Raw genomic sequence first — 24832 nt, forward strand, 5'->3', positions numbered from 1 at the left:
TTTGAGATAAGATTTGTTTTAACCACAGAATCTCTAGGTGCCGAATATTCTCCACCCTTGAATAAAAAGAATTTTAGGATTTCTACATTGTTGAGAGGAGATGGGTGATGATCAAGTGATCACCATAGCTATTCAAGAAATGATTAATGGGCTATTTGAAGGAAGGGCTAAAACAAATCCCAAAGGGAGAATGGTAAAATGTTTTAATACTTTAAGGCAATAAAATTATTTCCCAGGTTTTATGAAATCGGTGTGTAAGTACACTAAAGTATTGTGCCACAAAGAATTAATATATAGAACAACCATGTCATAAATGACTTATTAAAAGTCAGAACATTTGCTATTTGCACATTAAAATTTAAGCAGTGTTAACTATATTGGATGGCTTAAAAAACACACACACAACTCTAAGGACAGGACAGTTATTATGCTGTTACAGGGATCCAAAGAGTTCCACTGGCCTGAATTTAGAGTTGTGCTCAAAGTTCATAGTATTTCTAAATATAAACAAAAACACGTGCATGCCATTTCATTCTATACATATTTGAAGCCCTCATGATTGTCTTAATTTATAGGCTTGGAGAAGATTTTATTCACTCCCATTCTCTTGTTCAGTGTGTCATTTTGTCCTTCTCTCACCATCAGCACCCAGCTTCTCTCACTCAAAAGCCACTTATTAAATGGCTACTGTGAACACACACACACACACACACACACACTTTTGCTGGATTTGGGCTCAGAACATCACTAATCTACCATAAAGTCAATCCTACTTAATTCAAGAAACAGATTTCAGTTCTGCGTTGCAGATTTAAAATATCATAATGGCATCCAGTGATGTTTCTGGGTCTAGAGCACTAAGCTGAGTGTGAATATGCACTTCTTCAAGGTGACTGCTAACCCATAACTAAGGAGAGAGAGTCATCACAGGATTATCCCTTAATGGATCCTTATTTTCTGTTTTCCAGATATTAACACCAGCACAGGCTTACCTGGCTATAGCTACAGGGATAAGTTTCTAATAGAATACTTATAGCACCAATAATGCTAAGCTCTGAGTTATCTATTACTGTATTTTTTACTTAGCTATATATAAATTGATCTAGCTATGAACTGTTTATATATTAATCACGGGCAAGCCTTAGATGTATAATCTTATTTGTGTACATTTGAGAAAAAGATTTTAAGGCAAATTTTAAACAACCAATAGGTTGTTGGTTTTTGAAAGTAACTGAGTAAAGACTGATATTTACCTTTGCTGATCATCTATTAACTGGAAAGTAATAAAAAATTATAGCAGATCTTGGGCTAAGATAGAACAACATGTGTCCATTTTAACACATGCAGGAAGAAAGAGATAAAGACAACAGTTAAAATTTAATTTCCTCAGCCTGCTTTCTTGATTAGGACAGTACAGGATTCTATTTAGAGACCTAGCTCCAATAATTTGAAAAGCCAAACCACCTTTACTACTGTTATTCCTCTTGTCAAATCACAAGAGCAAAAGTCCTGAAATAACTCTAAAAAAACTTTACAAATAATCAAAACATAAGACCATGATTCGTAATCAGCAAGTCTTGCCTTCCAAAAAATAGGAAATCTCCATGGCTCTGAAAAAGCCACACACAAAAATAATCAAACAAAAACCAGAACAAAACCAAAGGAAACAACTCAATGGAACATCAATCATGTTTCAGAGATTATCCTGTTCTATGATTTGGGTCACTTGGCAGGTCTGGTTCCAAAGAAAGTGAAATAACCAAGAATCCATACCTTTTTAAATTCATGAACTTTGTAGAACATGTTAACAACTGTAGAAGGGACAAAAGAAAAAGTTCCCAAGCTTTCTGGTACAGCTTCTTCCATAATTAAAACTAAATTCATCTACATCTAATTACTCCTTTTCTTTTTCCTCTTTTCTATCATGAAGCAAACACAAATGGATGAAACAGCAAGATAATAAATGCAGGGAGCAAGGGGCATAAGGGAGAGAGGGAGAAGGATGCTGGAAAGCCAGGGGTAACAGTCAAAAGACAGTTTGCGCGGAACTGTTCCAGCCTCGGCTCTAAACCCCTCTGTTCCTTAATCCTGGGCAAATCAGGACAGTCACCCTAAATCAAAGATGGAAACAAAGAAAGGTAAAGATTTCCTCTATGAGGAGAAGAAATGGAAAAAATAAGGTATATGCTAAGAAAAATGAGATGCGAAGAATTAATAGGAAAACTACCAAAAAGGGTAACCATTTGAGAAAGGAAGAAAACAAATGTACAGAAACTAAAATGAGAAAGGAGGAAGGGGGTAAGGAACAGAAGGGAAAAGTACAGTTTGCTCCAGGATGTTGACCTTGGAAATAACAAGTAAGTAGGGAAATGAAACCAACAGTACAAAAAATCTTCCACAGGCTGGCACGCAGGCAGGTCGCTTCTCCTTGAGCAGCTCTGAGGCCCACAGTCTAGAAGAGCTGACAGAATTCTGTTCTAAAAATTCTAGCTGTTCACGGCTCCCTACCATTCCTGCCTCAGTCATTCACAGACCCTGAAATCAACTGACTATATATCCACATCCCTAGGAGAGATTTTTCTGAGGTGAAGACATTTTTCAGTGTAGAAATCACAAACCAGACATAGGCAAGGTAACCTGCAGGGTCAAAACCTTCTGGAGGAGCTGGAGCTGGGGAGGGTGGGACCCATAGTCACTGGAGGAGGCTACAATGGGAGCAGATGAGTAAATGGAAGAAAGGGACAAGCAGGACTAACAAACCCAGATGCGAAGGACACAGGAAGCAGCCTTAGACTGTGGAAGAGGAGAAGCGAAGGCAATGACCACAGAGGACTGAAAAGACTGGTCTGCATGCTCTTTTGCCCAGAACCTCACTGCAGCACACCGAGGAACACTGCATCTATACGCCTCTGGGCTACGCACATTAATTAAGCTAATTACGCACTTCCAAAGTGAGGTAGACAAAGCAAGAGTAACAGGTTACCTACAGTAAAATTCACATAAAAAGTGAAACTTATAGGAAAGCAGCTTCTTATTCTTTTCCCTAGAGAAAAAAGTCAGGTACCACTTCACAGTGGTATATACTGCGAGGGAGTATTTAAGACTAGGAGTCTAGAACCTCAACAGAGGAGTCCCCAAGCGATACACAAAATAAAGTCACGATTCAGCAAAAATACTTCTAGTACTTTAACTTCTGTATGATATAACAGAAAACAGAGCCAATCACTTATCACTCTCTCATTTTGCTAGACTACATTCCTTTGATTTTTGTCAAAGATAGAAATGGAAGTAAAGATGAACTTAATTTCACAATATGATTATTTAAATACTCACTTCGCAGTTGTCTCTTGATTTCTTTTGAGGGATCTAGCCAATTCTGCAGGAGGAGAAAAAAAGGTTAATTAACCCATAAGAAATATTCCAGAGCCCCAAATTAAACAATTCACAGTTCACATACTTAAGTGTAAATATATTTTAATTAAGTCTTATTCAAAGTAGCTTTCACCTATGAGCAGTCCACTGGGCTAAATATTAATTTGCTTTTTAGTGTGTGTGTGTATAACAAATAAAATACTAACAGACTTTTAAGATGGGTCCCTTGGGCCTGATTTTCTTGGCTCTGACATCAAACATTTATCCAAATGATGAGACATAATATATGTACAAGACAGTCTTATTCTATAGTAGAACTGCCAGCACACAGCCCCTGTGGATACTGAAATGAGAGCTCAGTCAAGGACAGTAATTGTCTCTTACTCATGAAAGACAAAATGTGAACTGAGCTCGTGAGAGTTGGGGTCTGGGCGGAGGAGCTTGCAGGATGGCGGAGTGAGTAGAGCAGCGGAACTCTCCTCCCAACACCACATAGAATTATGAAAATATAACAAAGACAACTCTTCCTAAAATAGAGACCAGAGGACACAGGACAACATCCAGACCACATCCACACCTGCAAGAACCCAGCGCCTCACGAAGGGGGAGAGGAAGGCCACAAACCAACAAGAAGGAAAGCTCTTCCAGCTGTCACTTGTACCAGCTCTGCAAACTATCTCTATCACCATGAAAAGGCAAAACTACAGGCAGACAAAGATCACAGAGACAACACCTGAGAAGGAGACAGACCTAACCAGTCCTCCTGAAAAAGAATTCAAAATAAAAATCATGAACATGCTGACAGAGATGCAGAGAAAAATGCAAGAGCAATGGGATGAAGTCTGGAGGGAGATCACAGATGTCAGGAAAGAGATCACAGAAGTGAAACAATCCCTGGAAGGATTTATAAGCAGAATGGATAAGAAGGAATACGCCATTGAAGGAATAGAAACCAGAGAACAGGTACGTATAGAAGCTGACATAGAGAGAGATAAAAGGATCTCCAGGAACGAAACAACACTAAGAGAACCATGTGACCAATCCAAAAGGAATAATATTCGTATTATAGGGGTACCATAAGAAGAAGAAAGAGGAAAAGGGATAGAAAGTCTCTTTGAAGAAATAATTGCTGAAAACTTCCCCAAACTGGGGGAGGAAATAATCAAACAGACCATGGAAATACACAGAACCCCCAACAGAAAGGATCCAAGGAGGACAACACCAAGACACAAAATAATTAAAATGGCAAGGATCAAGGACAAGGAAAGAGTTTTAAAGGCAGCTAGAGAGAAAAAGGTCACCTATAAAGGAAAACCCATCAGGCTAACATCAGACTTCTCGACAGAAACCCTACAGGCCAGAAGAGAATGGCATGATATATTTAATGCAATGAAACAGAAGGGCCTTGAACCAAGGATACTGTATCCAGCACGACTATCATTTAAATATGATGGCGGGATTAAACAATTCCCACACATGCAAAAGCTGAGGGAATTTGCATCCCACAAACCACCTCTACAGGGCATCTTACAGGGACTGCTCTAGATGGGAGCCCTCCTAAAAAGAGCACAGAACAAAACATACAACATATCAAGAATGGAGGAGGAGGAATGAGAAGGGAGAGAAGAAAAGAATCTCCAGACAGTGTATATAACAGCTCAATAAGCGAGCTAACTTAGGCAGTAAGATACTAAAGAAGCTAACCTTGAATCTTTCGTAACCACGAATCTAAAGCCTGCAATGGCAATAAGTACATATCTCTCAATAGTCACCCTAAATGTAAATGGACTTAATGCACCAATCAAAAGACATAGACTAATAGAATGGATAAAAAAGCAAGACCCGTATTTATGCTACTTACAAGAAACTCACCTCAAACCCAAAGACAAGCACAGACTAAAAGTCAAAGGATGGAAAAACGTATTTCAGGCAAACAACAGTGAGAAGAAAGCAGGGGTTGCAGTACTAATATCAGACAAAATAGACTTCAAAACAAAGAAAGTAACAAGAGATAAAGAAGGCCACTACATAATGATAAAGGGCTCAGTCCAACAAGAGGATATAACCATTCTAAATATATATGCACCCAACACAGGAGTTCCAGCATTTGTGAAACAAATACTAACAGAACTAAAGAGGAAAATAGACTGCAATGCATTCATTGTAGGAGACTTCAACACACCACTCACCCCAAAGGATAGATCCACCGGGCAGAAAATAAGTAAGGACACACAGGCATTGAACAACACACTAGAAGAGATGGACCTAACAGACATCTAAGGAACTCTACATTCAAAAGCAACAGGATATACATTCTTCTCAAGTGCACATGGAACATTCTCCAGAATAGTCCACATACTAGCTCACAAAAAGAGCCTCAGTAAATGCCAAAATATTGAAATTCTAACAACCAATTTTTCAGACCACAAAGGTATAAAACTAGAAATAAATTCTACAAAGAAAACAAAAAAGGCTCACAAACACATGGAGGCTTAACAACATGCTTCTAAATAATCAATGGATCACTGAACAAATCAAAATAGAGATCAAGGAATATATAGAAACAAATGACAACAACAACACTAAGCCCCAACTTCTGTGGGATGCAGCGAAAGCAGTATTAAGAGGAAAGTATATAGCAATCCAGGCACACCTGAAGAAGGAAGAACAATCCCAAATGAATAGTCTAACATCACAATTATCAAAACTGGAAAAAGAAGAACAAATGAGGCCTAAAGTCAGCAGAAGGAGGGACATAATGAAGATCGGAGAAGAAAAAAACAAAATTGAGAAGAATAAAACAATAGCAAAAATCAATGAAACCAAGAGCTGGTTCACTGAGAAAATAAACAAAATAGATAAGCTGCTAGCCAAACATATTAAGAGAAAAAGAGAATCAACACAAATCAACATAATCAGAAATGAGAATGGAAAAATCACGACAGAACCCACAAAAGTACAAAGAATTATTAAAGACTACTATGAAAACCTATATGCCAACAAGCTGGAAAACCTAGAAGAAATGGACAACTTCCTAGAAAAATACAACCTCCCAAGACTGACCAAGGAAGAAACACAAAAGTTAAACAAACCAATTACGAGCAAAGAAATTGAAATGGTAATCAAAAAACTACCCAAGAACAAAACCTCGGGGCCGGGCGGATTTACCTCGGAATTTTATCAGACACACAGAGAAGACATAATACCCATTCTCCTTAAAGTGTTCCACAAAATAGAAGAAGAGGGAATACTCCCAAACTCATTCTATGAAGCCAACATCACCCTAATATCAAAACCAGGAAAAGACCCCACCAAAAAAGAAAATTACAGACCAATATACCTGATGAATGTAGATGCAAAAATACTCAATAAAATATTAGCAAACAAAATTCAACAGTATATCAAAAGGATCATACACCATAACCAAGTGGGGTTCATCCCAGGGATGCAAGGATGGTACAACATTCGAAAATCCATCAACATCATCCACCACATAAACAAAAAGAAAGACAAAAACCACATGATCATCTCCATAGATGCTGAAAAAGCATTTGACAAAATTCAACATCCATTCATGATAAAAACTCTCAGCAAAATGCGTATAGAGGGCAAGTACCTCAACATAATAAAGGCCATATATGATAAACCCACAGCCAGCATTATACTGAACAGCGAGAAGCTGAAAGCATTTCCTCTGAGATCGGGAACCAGACAGGGATGCCCACTCTCCCCACTGTTATTTAACATAGTACTGGAGGTCCTAGCCACGGCAATCAGACAAAACAAAGAAATACAAGGAATCCAGATTGGTAAAGAAGAAGTTAAACTGTCACTATTTGCAGATGATATGATACTATACATAAAAAACCCTAAAGACTCCACTACAAAACTACTAGAACTGATATCAGAATACAGCAAAGTTGCAGGATACAAAATTAACACACAGGAATCTGTGGCTTTCCTATACACTAACAACAAGCCAATAGAAAGAGAAATCAGGAAAACAATTCCATTCACAATAGCATCAAAAAAAGATAAAATACCTAGGAATAAACCTAACCAAGGAAGTGAAAGACCTATACCCTGAAAACTACAAGTCACTCTTAAGAGAAATTAAAGGGGACACTAATAAATGGAAACTCATCCCATGCTCATGGCTAGGAAGAATTAATATCGTCAAAATGGCCATCCTGCCCAAAGCAATATACAGATTTGATGCAATCCCTATCAAATTACCAGCAACATTCTTCAATGAATTGGAACAAACAATTCAAAAATTCATATGGAAACACCAAAGACACCAAATAGCCAAAGCAATCCTGAAAAAGAAGAATAAAGTAGGGGGGATCTCACTCCCCAACTTCAAGCTCTACTACAAGGCCATAGTAATCAAGACAATCTGGTACTGGCACAAGAACAGAGTCAGAGACCAGTGGAACAGACTAGAGACTCCAGACACTAACCCAAACATATATGGTCAATTTATATTTGATAAAGGAGCCATGGACATACAATGGCAAAATGACAGTCTCTTCAACAGATGGTGCTGGCAAAACTGGACAGCTACATGTAGGAGAATGAAACTGGACCTTTGTCTAACCCCATATACAAAGGTAAACTCAAAATGGATCAAAGACCTGAATGTAAGTCATGAAACCATTAAACTCTTGGAAAAAAACATAGGCAAAAACCTCTTAGACATAAACATGAGTGACCTCTTCTTGAACATATCTCCCCGGGCAAGGAAAACAACAGCAAAAATGAGCAAGTGGGACTACATTAAGCTGAAAAGCTTCTGTACAGCGAAAAGACACCATCAATAGAACAAAAAGGAACCCTACAGTATGGGAGAATATATTTGAAAATGACACATCCAATAAAGGCTTGACATCCAGAATATATAAAGAGCTCACATGCCTCAACAAACAAAAAACAAATAACCCAATTAAAAAATGGGCAGAGGAACTGAACAGACAGGTCTCTAAAAACGAAATACAGATGGCCAACAGACACATGAAAAGATGCTCCACATCGCTAATTATCAGAGAAATGCAAATTAAAACTACAATGAGGTATCACCTCACACCAGTAAGGATAGCTGCCATCCAAAAGACAAACAACAACAAATGTTGGCAAGGCTGTGGAGAAAGGGGAACCCTCCTAAACTGCTGGTGGGAATGTAAATTAGTTCAACCATTGTGGAAAGCAGTATGGAGGTTCATCAAAATGCTCAAAACAGACTTACCATTTGACCCAGGAATTCCACTCCTAGGAATTTACCCTAAGAACGCAGCAATCAAGTTTGAGAAAGACAGATGCACCCCTGTTTATTGCAGCACTATTTACAATAGCCAAGAATTGCAAGCAACCTAAATGTCCATCGGTAGATGAATGGATAAAGAAGATGTGGTACATATACACAATGGAATACTACTCAGCCATAAGAAGGGGAAAAATCCTACCATTTGCAGCAACATGGATGGAGCTGGAGAGTATTATGCTCAGTGAAATAAGCCAAGCGGAGAAAGAGAAATACCAAATGATTTCACTCATCTGAGGAGTATAAGAACAGAGGAAAAACTGAAGGAACAAAACAGCAGTGGAATTACAGAACCCAAAAATGGACTAACAGCAGTTCCTGTGTGCTGACCTCCAATGAGTTCTACACAGTGGTACAGAGGGGATGTCAAAGTGTGGGCAAAGGGTCTGTTTGTTTCTATGCAGAAGATCAAGGCCTAGCTTGGCTACCCAGAAAATGAACTAAGATACGATATGAGGAGGAGCTTCCGGCATCAGCACTCTCTGGAGGACTCGTGCCGGGGTATGATCATCAAAAAGCCTCCACAGGGATCTGGGCGATGCTGCGGTTGTGGCTGCGTCCACCCCACCATTTCCTGGACTTGCCATTGGAACGAGGAGGGAGATGTCTACGCTGGCATGAGCATACAGTAAGACAACGAATTTGACCGGATCTGTACTGTTGGAACTCAATCAGGAGTTGGGAGGGGTGCAAGTTGTAGTGCTCCAAAATCTTACGACTATAGACTATCTACAGTTAAAAGAACATATGGGATGTGAACAGATCACAGAAATGGGTTGTTTTAATTTGTCTGATTTCTCTCAGACTGTTCAAGTACAGTTGAACAAAATCCATCATATCATATACTAATTTTCACAAATGCCCAGGGTGCCTAAATGGTTTTCTTGGCTTCACTGGAGATGGCTCGTAATTATAGATTTGCTTTGTTTATGTCACCGTATTCCTATTATGTTAATATGTGTGCGCAAGTTAGTTAGTAGTTTAAAACCTATACATACTTAAGGTACTCTACAAGAAGATATGTCAAAGAAACAATCAATCCTCCCATGTTTTCTTCCATATGCTACCTCTATAGCTTTTCTTCTTCCTTCCTAATTACACCCTTAAATAGAATTCGTGCCTCATATCGAATTTACCGAGTATCATAATTCCTCCAGGTGGTAAAGATATACCTCGAGACAAGTGCTGGGTATAGAAGCCACAGGGCATAAATCTGCAAAGAAGTAAATAGCTAATCTTTTCAAACAATATAGCTTTTCTCTCACTTACCAACTTTACATTTCCCTGTATGGCCCCGGAAGATGACTGGTTAGCCAGAGACGGGTAAGATTCCTCAAGAGAGGAACAACCTAAGACAGGCACAGTCACAGGGGGGCCATCAGGTGAGAAATTGGGGAACAACAGTGGTGAAGCCTAGAACCTCACCCCCCCCCTGTGTTGAGAGAAAGCTTCTGCATCCATGGATGTTTTATTGCCCTTGTCTAGCTCGGATTAGCACATAGTCTATAGGCACACACCTGATCATCTACAATTGCTCTCTTACAACACTAAACTATGTTTTCTACCTTTATCTTGCATCTACCTACCACTTCAGCAGTTTATTTAAAATAAAAATAATAATAATAAAGGGAGAAATGTGGGATCCATATATAAATCAAGTATAAAAATCAAACGAATATTCATATTTGACCTGATTGTTTATAGTTCATAATGTGTGATCAGAACCGAAAGTTTCTGTGATGAATGCCCTTGTACTGTTCACCATGTAAGAACTTATTCACTATGTAAGAATTCATTCACTATGTAAGAACTTGTTCGTTATGCTTCAGAAGATTGGAGACTGACGAGAACTAGGCTGGAGATGGATTAATGATTGTGCATTGAGCATTGACCCCCCCTATACAGAATTTTATTGTTGTCAACAACCATTTGATCAATAAATATGAGAAATGCCCTCTCAAAAAATAAAATAAAATAAAAATAAAAAATAAATGTGAATTGAAAACTATTGTTTAAAAGCATATACACCCCAAATCAAATGCAATTTGTTGGTCAAAGGGATAAAGAGGCATAAAATTTCAATCACAATGTAAATTAGCCATGGGGATGAAAGTACAGCATAGAGAATAGTCAACATAATTCTGAAATATCTTTTCTACACTGTCAGATAGTAACTACACTGTGAATTGGGATTTTAAAAAAAAGTATATACACCCCAATCAAACACAATTATCTCAAATCCTAAAGCCAGTTCCTCATCCTGGCAATTGTACAATGCTGTGAGGAGTGCTGTCAGATAAGAGCTGCTATTTTCCTTCATGGTCTTCATGTAACATCCTTTCTAAACTTTATTCCCAGTTGAAAGTCAGGATTATAAGGAAATCCCTTTCACTTTCCCTCACTTCTCCCCTTTGAGAAAATTAACATACAAAGGTTCTAAGAAACCACTATAATATCTTAAACCAAAAAAGACCAAATTTGAACGACTTAGGTTCATATTACCTAAGGACATTAAGTATATGTCTCTACACAGGCAAAAGACTCATCAAAAAATACATACATTTTGTTTATTGGTTTACAGTTTTTTCATAATTCTCCCACCTTAAGCCCAATTATTATTAAAGTTCACCTTACTTTATCTTTACTAACAGAAGAGAACAAGTACATTTTTTGAGATATAATAAAATGATTGAAATAATTGGCTTTACAATAAATAAGATTTATTCAGTCTAAAAGTATTCCAAATAATGTATTAGAGCATCTGTACTTAAATGGAATTTCATTCAGATATATAAAGTAAATGATTAAAATGCTTACTGTTATGTAGCAAATACTAACCTACTGTTTCAACAATGCATGGAGCTGATACAGCAGAACATTGACTTCTACTATTAAGAAGTAATAACAGGATGCTTTGAAAGTAAAGCGTCACGGACCCCTGCAGGTTTTACTACACTGTTCACAGCTTGCACGCAGGACAGCAGAGATCCAAGGTGTGCATGGCTCTGCTCTAACACTGGTTATATTCAAACCTCTTGACAAAGAACTGCCAGAGCTTCGTCTAGTTTCCTCTTACTGGTGTCCCAGCTGTACAGCCCATTGATGTGAAGGGCCAGCAGTACCCTCTAATGGTACCTCCGGTGCTATGCTAGGGAGCAGCTCTAATTCTCCCCTTAGAAAAGAGCCCAGCATTCAGCTTCCATGCCCCACAGCTGCTGTCCCACACAACAGCTGGCTCACAAACGGCCAGCTATGGTGAGTGCACAAGAATGAGAAAAACACCTCATTCACTCTCTAGCCAGATGGGAGAAGCTGGGGAAGAGGCGAAGGAGGGTCAAATGTGTTGACACTTCATCCAAGGAACTAACAACCACAGCAAGAACTGAATCAGAGATAACTGGTGCCAAACTGAAAGGGAAAAAGAAAAAAAAAAATAACCCCAGAACGTTAACACAGGGAAAGAAGAGAGTGGAGGGGAAACTGTTGGTCTTAAAGACTCAAACAGAAGCTTCCACACCTCCAGTTTCATTATGCCTGCTACATTCTAGAAGATGGCAGAAACATCATCTTCTGTGACCCCAAGGAATAATCCTGTGTCCCATGCATTCAGCATCTTTCATTTTCAACCAAAACACCAACCCCTTGTACAAAGTGCCTGACAGTTTCTGCCCAGCACAGAGAGAATCAGTAGAGCTCTACTGACCAAACAGTACGAGTGACAAGTTTCTGTGCACCAGACAGCCAAATGCAGACTCAGTGTCATTCCTGGGCTATTTTCCACAACACTGCCAGTCAGAATATTAAGACTGAAGTGGCTTCTTATCTGTATTTCAGATCCCTATCCAATGACTAAGTAGGCAGAGTTTACCTAATATGATCACACAGCAGCTGCAGAAATAACTCCCATTCACCTACCTGGTGTTCCCTTTGCCAACCACACACACTTCCACACTGTGAGTTCCAATCCCACCAAGGAGTAGGGAGTCTTCCCTCTCCCCAAGAGAACAACTTTGCAAGGGTCAAGGCATGCCCTGTTACCTGTCTCTTCTACAGCAGTTGGCAGTTTTAGGCACCCACCAAGCACTAAATCCACACCTGGTGACTGATGTCGGCCCAGGCCATGGTCATCTTAAAAGACCACAGGTTATATTAGTTTTATGTTATTTTTTTAATAATTAGCTCCAATGAGTACTTAAGAGTATAAATGGGATATAATTTTATTGCCTAGGGTCATAAATTCATAAGTAAAAAATAAAAAACTTAACAATATGACTTTAAAAAGAAATATGTCTATTATGCTCATTGTCGATTACAAATAAGTAGACAAAAAACTGTTTACATACAAATAATAAAAATAAATGTCTTGGTTTTGACACTTAAGGAGTGCTGAGTGATCAAGAAGAGATGAAAAAAGATGGAAAAGAGAATGACATAATGGACATGACTATGTGCATGTGTGCAAACAGTATGACAAAGAGCATAATCACTATTTTTTTTTAAGATTTGGCTATCACAGATACAGTTTGGAATGCATGAAGTTAATTCTGGCTTTCCACCAACTCGGTGACCTTGAGCTCATTCCCTGACTTCTTTAAGACTCGATTTCCTCAATTGTAGGATGAGGATCATAACATCTACTTCATAGGGTAGTTATTTTCAACCATTCATTCAAATACTTCCTGAAGAGGAAGTACACATGCAAAGTACTTTACCCAGTGCCTGTAATAAATGGCTTTTATTGCAATGATAAATTAGCCTGTCATCCTTTGGTATATATCCCTTCTTCACCTAATTTTACATTTCTAGAAGTGATATGTTACATATATTAAAGCAGTTAAAATTTATATGAATATTCCCACCCACAAAAAGTTTATAAATCAGACTCTGGGTTCACAAAATACAGTCACTATATTCACGGGTCAGATGAAAGAAAAAACCCCTTTTCCTTAGAGAAAGCCATCTACCAATGTCAGGCCTTTTTACAAAGTTGCCCTACGGTAGTGAAGATTCCTCCTAGAAACGCAGACAAGAGAAACAGCACAATCCCTCCTTATGAAAATAATTACTAGTGTGACTAGTCCAAGTGCCTCTATGTACATATTAAAGTATGATCTAGCTCAGCTTTTCTAAATTTTACATGTTGATAAGGATCCATCTGGCAAATCTATTAAAAGGACAGACTTACCCATCACCCACCTGAAACATTCTCCAAGGAAGGGCTTCAGAATCTAAGTGAGAGTTCCAGGTTAATTCATAATCAGGTAAATTGGAGTTTTCTGTGTTCCCCAAACTTTAAGGTATAAGCAACAATGCAAACTTAAAAAGCTAAAATCCATACTGGATTTCTATAAAATTTATCTTGGTTTTTAGAAATAAAAGTATTTTGTCAGCTAATATTTAAAGGCATGGACATTCATTCATTCAATTTGGTATCATCTTCATCTTCTCTTCCTACCCCGACTCTGCACCCAAAGTATGAACTCAGCAAATACTTTTGAATAAACATTAGGTAACTAAGAAATTACAACTGTACAAGTAATCCTATCAGAGGTTTCCAACAGAAGTAAAAATTAAAATGTGGTCCTAGAATACATAAACACCTTAGAATAGGAAATCTGGAATCTATCAATCATTTAGGGGAAAAAATGTCACATCTTTATTTTCACTAACTTCTAACTGAAATTTAGTATTACAATCAAGAAGAAAAACCTGGTTAATATCAGCAGTATGGTTAGCTCTGTCACTTGTAGGAATCAAAAATATTTCCCTATCACATAACAAGTTATTGCATATTTAAAGAAAGTACATTCACGCTAATCAGTATTTTGAATCACAGTAAAGAGTAGATACCGATGATTACCTTATCCTAAATTTTTAAATTCTTGAGAATGTTATTATTTATTGGCTTCCTTTATAGGCCTGTGTACTTTGTTATAGTTACACATTTAAAATACTATTCTGAGAAGCATCCCATAGAATTCACCAGATTGCCAAAGGCACAAGAAAAGCTTTAAAAAAAAAACAAACCCAACTTATAAAGTAACAGAACTGTTTTAACTATATAGCAAACAGCTGTACATATATTTTTTTTGTTTATTTGTTTATGTTGAAGTCCTTCTGTCAGTTAATTAGAGAAGCTTCTTAATCCTACTCTTGTATCTACTACAAATCTGAGGGTGAAAACAATCTTGGTCAACCAAGCCTTCTGGCATTTCCTTATATTTTCCATACTGGTTCTCAGAAAAGGTGTCAAAGAAGATTCTCAATTATCCTCTAATAATAGAAACATCCAGAACAAAATGAAAGCTTGATAATGAATCATATTTATATTCACAGGATGGCAGTGTAACAAAAAACCTCAGATACTACCTGGTCCAAATTTCCATGCAGAATGGGGATGGCCCAAGTCCTACCTAAGTGGCCGTGAGTCCTGGAGCACTTCTGGAGCCACCAACCACCTGCAGCTATTAGGGTCCCCTCTTCCCATGGCTTTTGTGACTTTACAAACTCCTATAATTCTCTCTTCTGCCTCAAAAGAACATTTTATGCCCAAGACCAGTGCTTCTCAAACCTTAAAGCTTTACATGAATTACTTGAAAGTCTAGTCAAAATGCAGATTACAGTCAGTAAATCTAGGGTGAGGACCTGGAATTCTTCATTTCTAACAAGCTTATAGCTGGTGTCAATGCTGCTGGCCCTTGGCCCACCCTTTGAGGAGTGTAGCCCTAGATTTTTTTATATAGAAATTCCTTGTCTTTTCCTGAAGGTTAAATGTAGAAAAACATTTTTCAAGTCCTTTAACAGGTTTGTCAGGTAGCTGCCCAGCCCACCCTAGCTAAATATTCTAATTGCTGACGCCTCCTGCAGAAAGCCTGGCAGGTCACTGCTGCCACATTCCCACATTTTCTGAACTCCCCATCACACTAAACAACTATATCAAATAATGTCAAGACCCACAGTCTTTTTATTCCACTAAAGTGCTAACCACTGTCACCTGACCACAAGGAGCAGCCAGGGCCACAAACTGACAGCACCTACTAGCAGTCCAAGCTGCAGCCCTGTCGCAGGCCGCCGACCCCAGACCCAGGTAACAACTCAAGATACAGTCATGACATCTATCATCTAGTTCCTTTCCCCAAAAAAATCCATCTCACCTAACTCCCCTCCAGACCAGAGGCTAAGATCCCAGAATTAGAAGTTCTCTAAATGCTTAGCCATACCTTCCTCAGTCACTTTGGTACTTGTTAATTCAGCCAGGTAAGAAATATTACAAATATACAAGTAATTCTGTCTAAAATCTGCATTTTCCCTTAAAAATTTATAGCACTGAAGCAGATCCTTTTTATTACACTTTCACCTAAATTATGTCTAAGAGAACACTACCATAATGTTGGTGTTAGCAGAAACGTTACAGGCTTTCTGTATTACAGTGAAACATTCACTGTGCATCTGGGAGAACATGATTCAACTCGTGTTTGTGGTATTATAAGGTGTAAGTGGACTGAATATAGAATTGTATTAAATAATAGTTTATATATGACAAACTAATATTTGAGTTTTTAGTTCTAGTTTCTGGGGGTAAATGGTCTGGTTATCAGGCAAATACTTTAATCAATTTTCATAAAGTTAGCTGTGGATATCAACTACACTTCTGGCAATCTCCTCCTTAAATATGGCTTGAAGCATAATGATATTATAATCCCTGGGCCAGATGCCAAACTCTTATTAACATCAAAAACTCAAGACAATATATTTCCCTTTAAAAAGAGGCCAAAACCCTTAATGATGGTTCCATTTAGATATGAATGCAAGAACTATATGGACTTGGAATTCTGTATATAAAAAAGTAACAAGTTGTTTGACTCCACATATTTTTAATGACATTTTCCATAGTGAAATTTACATAAGAGTTCTCAACAGACATTAAAAAGTTCTAACACTAATAATGACAGATTTTCATACTCAGAGTGAACTGAAAGGCTTCCAACTCAAAGTCTAAACCATGAGAGATATAGTACCATATCAAAATAAAAAGAAACTTCAGATTTTCTCTCCACGGAAAGTTTTCACATAAGTATCCATGACTTTACCTCACCTTCACTTTACAACATATTGAAATAATAAGTGCCTGAAACTTTTACAAATATGGTAATATTCAGCATGAAAAAGTAGCTTAAATTCATATAGTCTATTAGTATCTTTTTGAAACTGCATAGGTTTCAAAAATAGGACTAATTAAGCTCAGTTGGGTGCAATAGGAATAATTTTGTTTGGAAAAAAATAAGACACCATAAACATCTACATTGGAAAGATAAGAGTTGTTTTGCCTAGATTTCTTGAGGCCTTGATTTTGTCTACATAAGTGAAAAGGAATAAAAAATTATACAGTATGAAAGTTATGAAAGCAAATCAAATTGTATATAAAAAATTAAATATATTACCAATTACACCTGAGTGTTCATTTTCTGAAGTTACATTTCAAAAGAATACCCCACTGTTTATTCTCCAAGTGTTCTATAGTTAAAGCCCAGACAACAAAGTGTTATTTAATTTTGTGGACATTTTCACCTTGCGTTTTATAAAAGGAACTACAAAGTAAAATAAGGAATCATAAGGTCCTTATTTAGCATCAGCATTGCTTGTCAATGAGAAACCCATGGAGAACCCCTCCAAACGTAACCTCATCTTAATATTCTCTGCCTTGATGACCTTAGCCTCCCCTTGGTTTCAGCATTTTCATGACTGGATGCCCAGCTCAGTCTTGTCATCACACAGAGCTCTCCACCTCCTTAGGATTCATCATCCTCCTCATATGCAATCATTTCATCTCCTTCCATTCATTCTACCCATTCATGCCCACCCATTCATTCTACCCATTCATGCCTGCTCTTCAATTTCTTTGGACATCCATCCCTTGACCCCAGCCATTTTTTCCCAGCCTATCAACCCATAACCCATACAGTTATGCTCCTTCCTATGAATAGTCAGCTTGGGTACCATCTCATCACTATCTCTAGTTTGCTCAACCTTTTTTGTCCTCTTAACCACAATGACTATAGCTCACTGGGAACCCTTTTAATACTTCATTAGCAAAATGAAAATTAGATTCCACTTAGCCCCCTAAGCCCCAACATCTGCTCCTACTTCAAAGTCTCCAACAAGCTCCCCAGGCACCCATGCCTGGAAACATGGATCTCACCCTCAACCCCACCCTCACCGTCAGACCTCAGAGTTGAAGAGACATCACCCAGTCGGTATCTGTCTTTTCATCTTCACCCCTCAAGTCACTACCCTAGTTTCCATCATGTCTGGACTGAACAACTGATCTTCCTGCCTCCAGATTCAGTCCCCTAAAATCTCTCTCCACACCAGGAACAGGATATTTTTTCTGAAATGAAAATCTGACCATGTCACTTTATTTAAAACCCTTCACATCAAGATAAAAATCTAGATTCCTTAGCACAGGACACAAGGCCTTCCAAACAATGATCTTTGCCTAGCCTTCCTATAATGTCTGTCAGCACCTCCCACTAAGCCATCTTAAATTAACCCATGATCTAAGTTAAAACATTGTGCTTGCTGAGAAAACACAGCTTCCAGAAAAATCTCCAACTCCTTCCAACTTGCCCATTGCTCACAGGTCCCTCCTGTACAGGCCGTGGAGCAGCCACACACCCCCAGCCCAGTCAAACTGCCTGCATTTCCTGGTGCACACCAGGACCATTCACGGACAGTGAGCTGCCATCATGGAGCTGTTACCTTTCTCCTGTGCAAATGTCCCTTCCCTCCACATATCCAGAATATTGGTTACTTCTCAATTTTTACAACAGAATGTTAATATTAAACCATTAATATTTCCAAAATTTATAGATCTGCCTTTATAACAACAATACAAAATATTCATACCACAGGACCTCGTCAGGTAGTAAAACTTAAAAGTGTCTATCTAATCAGTAACAAATGTTCAGCTGGTATTTAGGACAAGGTATGTTAAGTTCCGCCATGGAACTCAGATTACTAGAAGCCTATATACTTGGTAATATGAACCTGACTGCTATGGTCTGAAGGTTTATGTCCTCCTAAAATTCTTATGTTGAAATCCTAATACCCAATGTGATGGTGTTAAGAAGTGGGGCTTCTGGGGGGTAAATGAAGATGAAGCCCTCATGATTGGAATTAGTGCCCTTCTGAAAGAGGCTCCAGAGAACTCCCTCATCCCCTCATGTGTGGACACAGTGAGAAGGCAGTGTCTGTGAACCAGGAGGCAGGTCCTCACCAGATACTGAATATGTCAAAGCCCTAATCTTGGACTTTCCAGCCTCCACAAATGCAATGAATTTCTGTTGTTTATAAGCATTTGGTATTTTGTTATAGAAGTCCAAATAGGCTAAGAAAATGACCAAAAAGTTAACAATCTATTTCTGCTCCAAGACATGTGAGAGATATGACATATCTCACCTGGTAACATGACTAACTACAGCATTCTTCAATATCTATTATATAAACAGTGATAGCACTATTTTTTTAATAAGATATCACTGATATACAATCTTATGAAGGTTTCACATGAACATTGTGGTTATTACATTCACATCTATTATCAAGTCCCCCCCCCCACACCCCATTGTAGTCACTATCCATCAGCATAGTAAGATGCTATAGAGTCACTACTTGTCTTCTCTGTGCTATACTGCCTTCCCCGTGCCTCCCCCTACATTATGTGCTAATCATAATGACCCTTAATCCCCTTCTCCCTCCCTCCCCACCCACACTCCCTAAACCCTCTCCTTTGGTAATGGCTACTCCCTTCTTGGAGTCTGTGAGTCTGCTGCTATTTTGTTCCTTCAGTTTTGCTTTGTTGTTACACTTCACAAATGAGGGAAATCATTTGGCACTTGTCTTTCTCCACCTGGCTTATTTCACTGAGCATAATACCCTCTAGCTCCATCTATGTTGTTGAAAATGGTAGGATTTGTTTTCTTTCTTATGGCTGAATAATATTCCATTGTGTATATGTACCACATCTTCTCTATCCATTGATAGCACTATTTTTTAACTGGGAAGGGAGAAATCATGGCATACACAGTGAGCACAAGTACCAGGGTGTGCGTGTGTATTTGTGTGTGTGAGAGAGAGAGAGAGAGATTATGTGTGAACAATGAGGGCAGAAGAGAAATAAGATTTCTAGTTGGAAATTCATCTCCCAGGTGGTTCTGACAAAAAGGAAGAAGTCCCTTTTGAGGAGCATGAATGAGCATGAACTCCTGAGAATCACCACCAGTAAATCGGGTCATCTCTTAAATTTATTGACACAATTTATTATAGAAACAACAAATGGGATGTTTAACAATGTAGGGGATATAATAAAACCCATACTGGGAACACAGCCCACAACACCCTTCAATGCCCCATGCATGAAGTCTTGGAAGATGACTTTCAGAATTTGGTAAGATGAAAAATTCCTCTAAGAGATGACATTCTTCTAGTTTTCTAGTTATGAATTTGGTAAGATGAAAAATTCCTCTAAGAGATGACATTCTTCTAGTTTTCTAGTTATGACAGCTATAAAATAGTATACCCATTTTTACCTTAACTGACAGGAAATTTAGAATTGTTGCATTTTCTTTTCCTCCTCCTTTGCCTGGTTTTGAACCTTACCTTCAACTTCAGCCTTTTTTCCATAAGTGACCTTCGGTGTATTTTTTAACTTCTCAAAATCTCAACTTTCTGCATCTCTCAAGTTTGGTTGATAATACCTTTTAGGGCCATTCTCAGAACTATATGATAACACATGTAAAGTGCTTAGAATGCTGCCTCTTGCATTGTAAGAATTCCAGAATGATTTGTTAATAGTCATGCCTATTTTATTTGTAATATTTTAATGATAAAAGCCACCTCAGATTCTTCTAAAAAGAAGTAAGTTAAAATAAGCATGCCTGACTACAGGCCTCAATGATAAATACGATGATCCCATCAGGAAATGAAACCACCCCACTACACTTTGCACTGTTGAGGTAGATTCCCCCTGGAGTATTTGTTCAATGCTAGCTGCCATTCTTTAAAGCATATCAAAAATTCACTTATTGATTTACTTGTCCTTCCAAAAGTTGTTGTCTGACCTACATTTCAGCATGTCTGAAACTAAAGTCCTGATATGCCCTGCCATGCCCCAGATGGGCCCTCCCCACCTTCCTCACTGAATGGCACCTCCACCCATCCAGAAGCCCAGGCCTTAGTCCTGGTGTGTGTCATCCCTTACACCCAGTCAATCATCATATTGAGTCTCCCTCCTTTCTGAACCTTTCTTAGATTGTTTGCTTGTCTACTTTCACTACTGTAACCTCAATTGAGGCCGCTTTTGTGCTTTGGGTGATCTGTCCTGTTCAAGTTCCTCTCATTCCAGTTTCTCTACCAACAAAAGTGACAACTTTAAAGTAAAACTGGCTATCACACATCACTGCTTCAGCCCATCCATGAGTTACCATTTTTCTTGGGAGTAAGTAAATCTCCCAAGCCTTAATATTTAGCCTAGATGACCCTGAATGACCTGACCTCTACCCTCTTCTCCTAGCCTAATGTCATCCTTCCCCTTCTGACCACACTTGACAATTTTCAAGCAGCCTCCTATTCCTGCCTCAGAGCCCTATATATACCCTCACCCAGCCAAAAGCCACTCACACTTTAGGTTTCTGCAATAGCATCATTCTCTCCTAAGAAATCTTCCCCATTAGTACCCTGAATCTTTCCCATAAAGCAGGAATCAAACTTCAGTAACTCTAATTTCAACTTTTTACTGTCTCTTCAGACAGAATGTTAAGTGGGGACATCCGTGAAGGCAGGGTCTTTATTATATCCCCAATGTAGGGGATATAATATTATATTATATCCCACAGTGTAGAGAAACTTGTTTACTGCAAGATTCACAGTACACTGGTTTCCACACAGGTAGAATTTTTTTTAATTGTGGTAAAAAACACAAAACACAAAATTTACTGCCTTAACCATTTTTTAGTGTACAGTTCAGCCATACTAACTATATGCGTATTGTGCAACAGATTCTAGAACTTTTTCATCTTGCAAACCTGGAACTCTATACCCATCGAATGAATCCCCATTTTCCCTTCTCTCCAGTTCCTGGCAACCACCATTCTACTTTCTATTTCCTTGAGTTTGACTATAGATACCTCATATAGGTGCAATCATACTATACTAGTTTTCTCGTGACTGGCTTATATCACTTAATATTCTCTAGGTTCATCCATGTTATAACATGTGACAGGATTTCCTTCTTTTTAAGGCTCAGTAGTATTCCACACACCACATTTTGTTTATCCAATTCATCCATCAGTGGACATTTGAGTTGCTTCCACCTCTTGGCTATTCTGAAGAATGCTGCAGTGAACATGGGTGTACAAATATCTCTTCAAAAGCCTTAAATTATTTTGGATATGGGATTTCTGGATCATGGCAAGTCCACTTAAAGTTTTTTCAGTAACCTCCATACTGATTTCCAGAGCAGCTGCACCATTCTACATTCCCACCACCAGTGCACAAGGGGTATAATTTCTTCACCAAAACTTGTCATTTTTTGTTTTCTTGATGGTGGCCATCCTAATGGGTGTGAGATGCACACAGATAGTATTTAATAAATATTTGCTAATGTCTAGAGATACAGAGTCTACACAGATTAAAAAGATAAGAGTCTCTATCCTCAAGAAGTTCCTAGAATAATGGGGAAAAAGACTGACACACAAATAAGGTTTGTGCTATGTGTCTAGATAGCTGATGAAGACAACTGTCAACCCTCCTTGAGTGGGGGCAGGGAGGACGGTGGTAGAAAGTGATTAAGGAAAATCCAAACCTAAGTTGGATCTTAGGAAAGGTAGGTATTCAGGAAAAAAAAAAGAAAAAATGGGAAGGACAATCCAAATGTAAGGAATAGTGTATTCAAGCAGATGTAATAGATACAGACCAACAAGGCTTCTTTTATAGCAGAGAAATCTGGTGTGGACTGAATATAGGCAGTATATGAGAGGTCACTGAAAAATGAAGATAAAGAAATAGACTGAAGTCATATGACCAAGAGTCCTATAAACCACACCAAGAGGGTGAGATTGTATCTATTAAATGGTTTTAAACCAGGAAGGGCGAAGATCTCATACACTCTCCTGACAGCTCAATCTATCACAGTGTGAAGAATGATCAGAAGGGCCTGGGACTGGGCAGTTTAGGAGGCTAACAAAAGAGTCAAAACAAGAGAGGATGGGGTCTAAACCAAAGAACAGTGGACAGAGAGAACCAGGAGAGGGATATATGCAGGTAGAAAAAACAGACCTTGTTGACTAATAAGCAATGAAAAAGTGGGCATAAGAAGTGGAAGGAATCTATACCCCTCTTCAGGAGACAGATGGAAGTTTAAAGGGAAGATGACCAGTTTGCTTAGAGACAACTGAGTGTAGTGTCAGCAGGAAGTTAAGTATATGAGGAGTCTGAGACTCAGGCGAAAAATATGGATTGGACATTTATATTGGGAGTCATCCAAATAAAAAATAGTGAATTCTACTAACTCTCTTATGCAAATCTAGTATTCCAGAAATACCAGATGTCTTAATGTAGCATATCTGTTTCTACTAACAGACCATGTTATTTGACACATTTTACATCGTAATGGGTGATTTCCCTTTATTTTACAGACTAAATGCTTTTAGGAATCTACCAATATGTAATCACAGAAAAAAGCAATGATAATCAAATTCCCACCACTTTCTGTTTTGTGACTCTGAGAGCCAACAGAAGGGTCAATGGTTGAAACATTATCAAGACCACCTTATAATTTAAGTCTAAAAAGAGGTCCTAGTTTATTTAGTTGAATGTCTACTTTGTTATTACTTCTGAAAAAAGTATTCTAAATAGAGTTCTAATAAGATACTCGCACTACTATTCAGCAAGCGAGCATGTAATTTAATTGTCTTTAGTTTAAATGTATAATGAAACCACAAATTAGGTATCAAGAATTTAAAACTAAGCAAGCTGAGAAAATTTAATTTATATATAATTATCACCCTTAGTACCCTGTATTTCATTACCAGGGCATATAAGTACAAATAATGATGGCATGTGGGCCAATAACAAAATTTACAGCCTATATTCATCTACCGAGTGCTACTCTGTTCTATTGACTGTGAGGTGAATGCTAGATACTGAAAATTAACTCCTTTCACTGTGACCAAGTACTGTGAGCATCCTCAGACAGAATAATCTCAGTGAGTCTGTCCACAGCCATAATCCAACAGCTTGCAGTACAACCCTGGACCAAACCTTTACTCTTTGCTCCCATATTCAGTATCTCCTCCAACCAATTAACTCCGAGGACTCACAAACGGAAGTAGAAGGGGAGAATTCCTTTCTTAACAATGAGGAAAGTGCTAGAGACTGAATGTTTGCATCCTCCCCTGCTCCCCAAAATTCCTATGCTGAAAAATAATGCAAATGTGACAGTATTTGAGGGTGGGGACTCCGGGAAGTGATTAGGCCACAGAAGACAGAGCCCTCATGAATGGGATTAGTGCCCTATGAGGGACAGAGAGCTCCTAGTCCCTTCCACCACATGAGGACATGTGAGAAGCCACCATCTATGAACCAGGAGTGGGCCCTCATCAGACATGGAATCTGCTGGCACCTTGATCTTGGACTTCCCAGCCTCTAGAACTAATAGAAATACATGTCTGTTGTTTAAGCCATTCAGTCTGTGGAACTTTGTTGGAAATGCCTGAACTAAGACAGAAGGCTACAGGTTAAGTCGGGTAAACTGCCAACTGGTTAATATTTCTCTCTTTAATTTATGTATGGAACCGAGAAGCCCTGAAGTTCCCTGGAATTATCTTTAAACATTAGAGCATTCTGATACTCCTGCTTAGTGTCTTGGGAAATTCCTGGAGCAGGAACAATCTCAACACACTTCTGATGTCAGGCATATATCTACAGGGTCCTGGCCAGTCAAATCTAGCCTGAGTCAGTCTGGGTCTCACTTCTTTTGACCCCAATAACCCAACAGCAGGGCAAGGAACACCTTCATCCCATACAGCCACCAGTCTGTTTAGCAAAGCAAATGCTCTCTCCCAAACTCCAGACAAGTACATG

At 38.5% G+C, this 24832-nt stretch overlaps 1 protein-coding gene across 17 annotated transcripts in view; it reads right to left on the bottom strand.

The window, feature by feature from the left end:
* EPB41L2 (erythrocyte membrane protein band 4.1 like 2) overlaps positions 1–24832 on the bottom strand; it is a 205661-nt gene that overhangs the window by 62626 nt on the left and 118203 nt on the right. For all 17 annotated transcript variants that reach the window (XM_073219613.1, XM_073219614.1, XM_073219617.1 and 14 more), the window contains one exon: positions 3334–3376. In XM_073219613.1, the coding sequence (XP_073075714.1) occupies positions 3334–3376 (43 nt within the window). The remainder of the gene's footprint in view (positions 1–3333; positions 3377–24832) is intronic.

This window comes from Manis javanica, chromosome 13, assembly GCF_040802235.1.
Source record: "Manis javanica isolate MJ-LG chromosome 13, MJ_LKY, whole genome shotgun sequence".
NCBI lineage: Eukaryota > Metazoa > Chordata > Mammalia > Pholidota > Manidae > Manis > Manis javanica.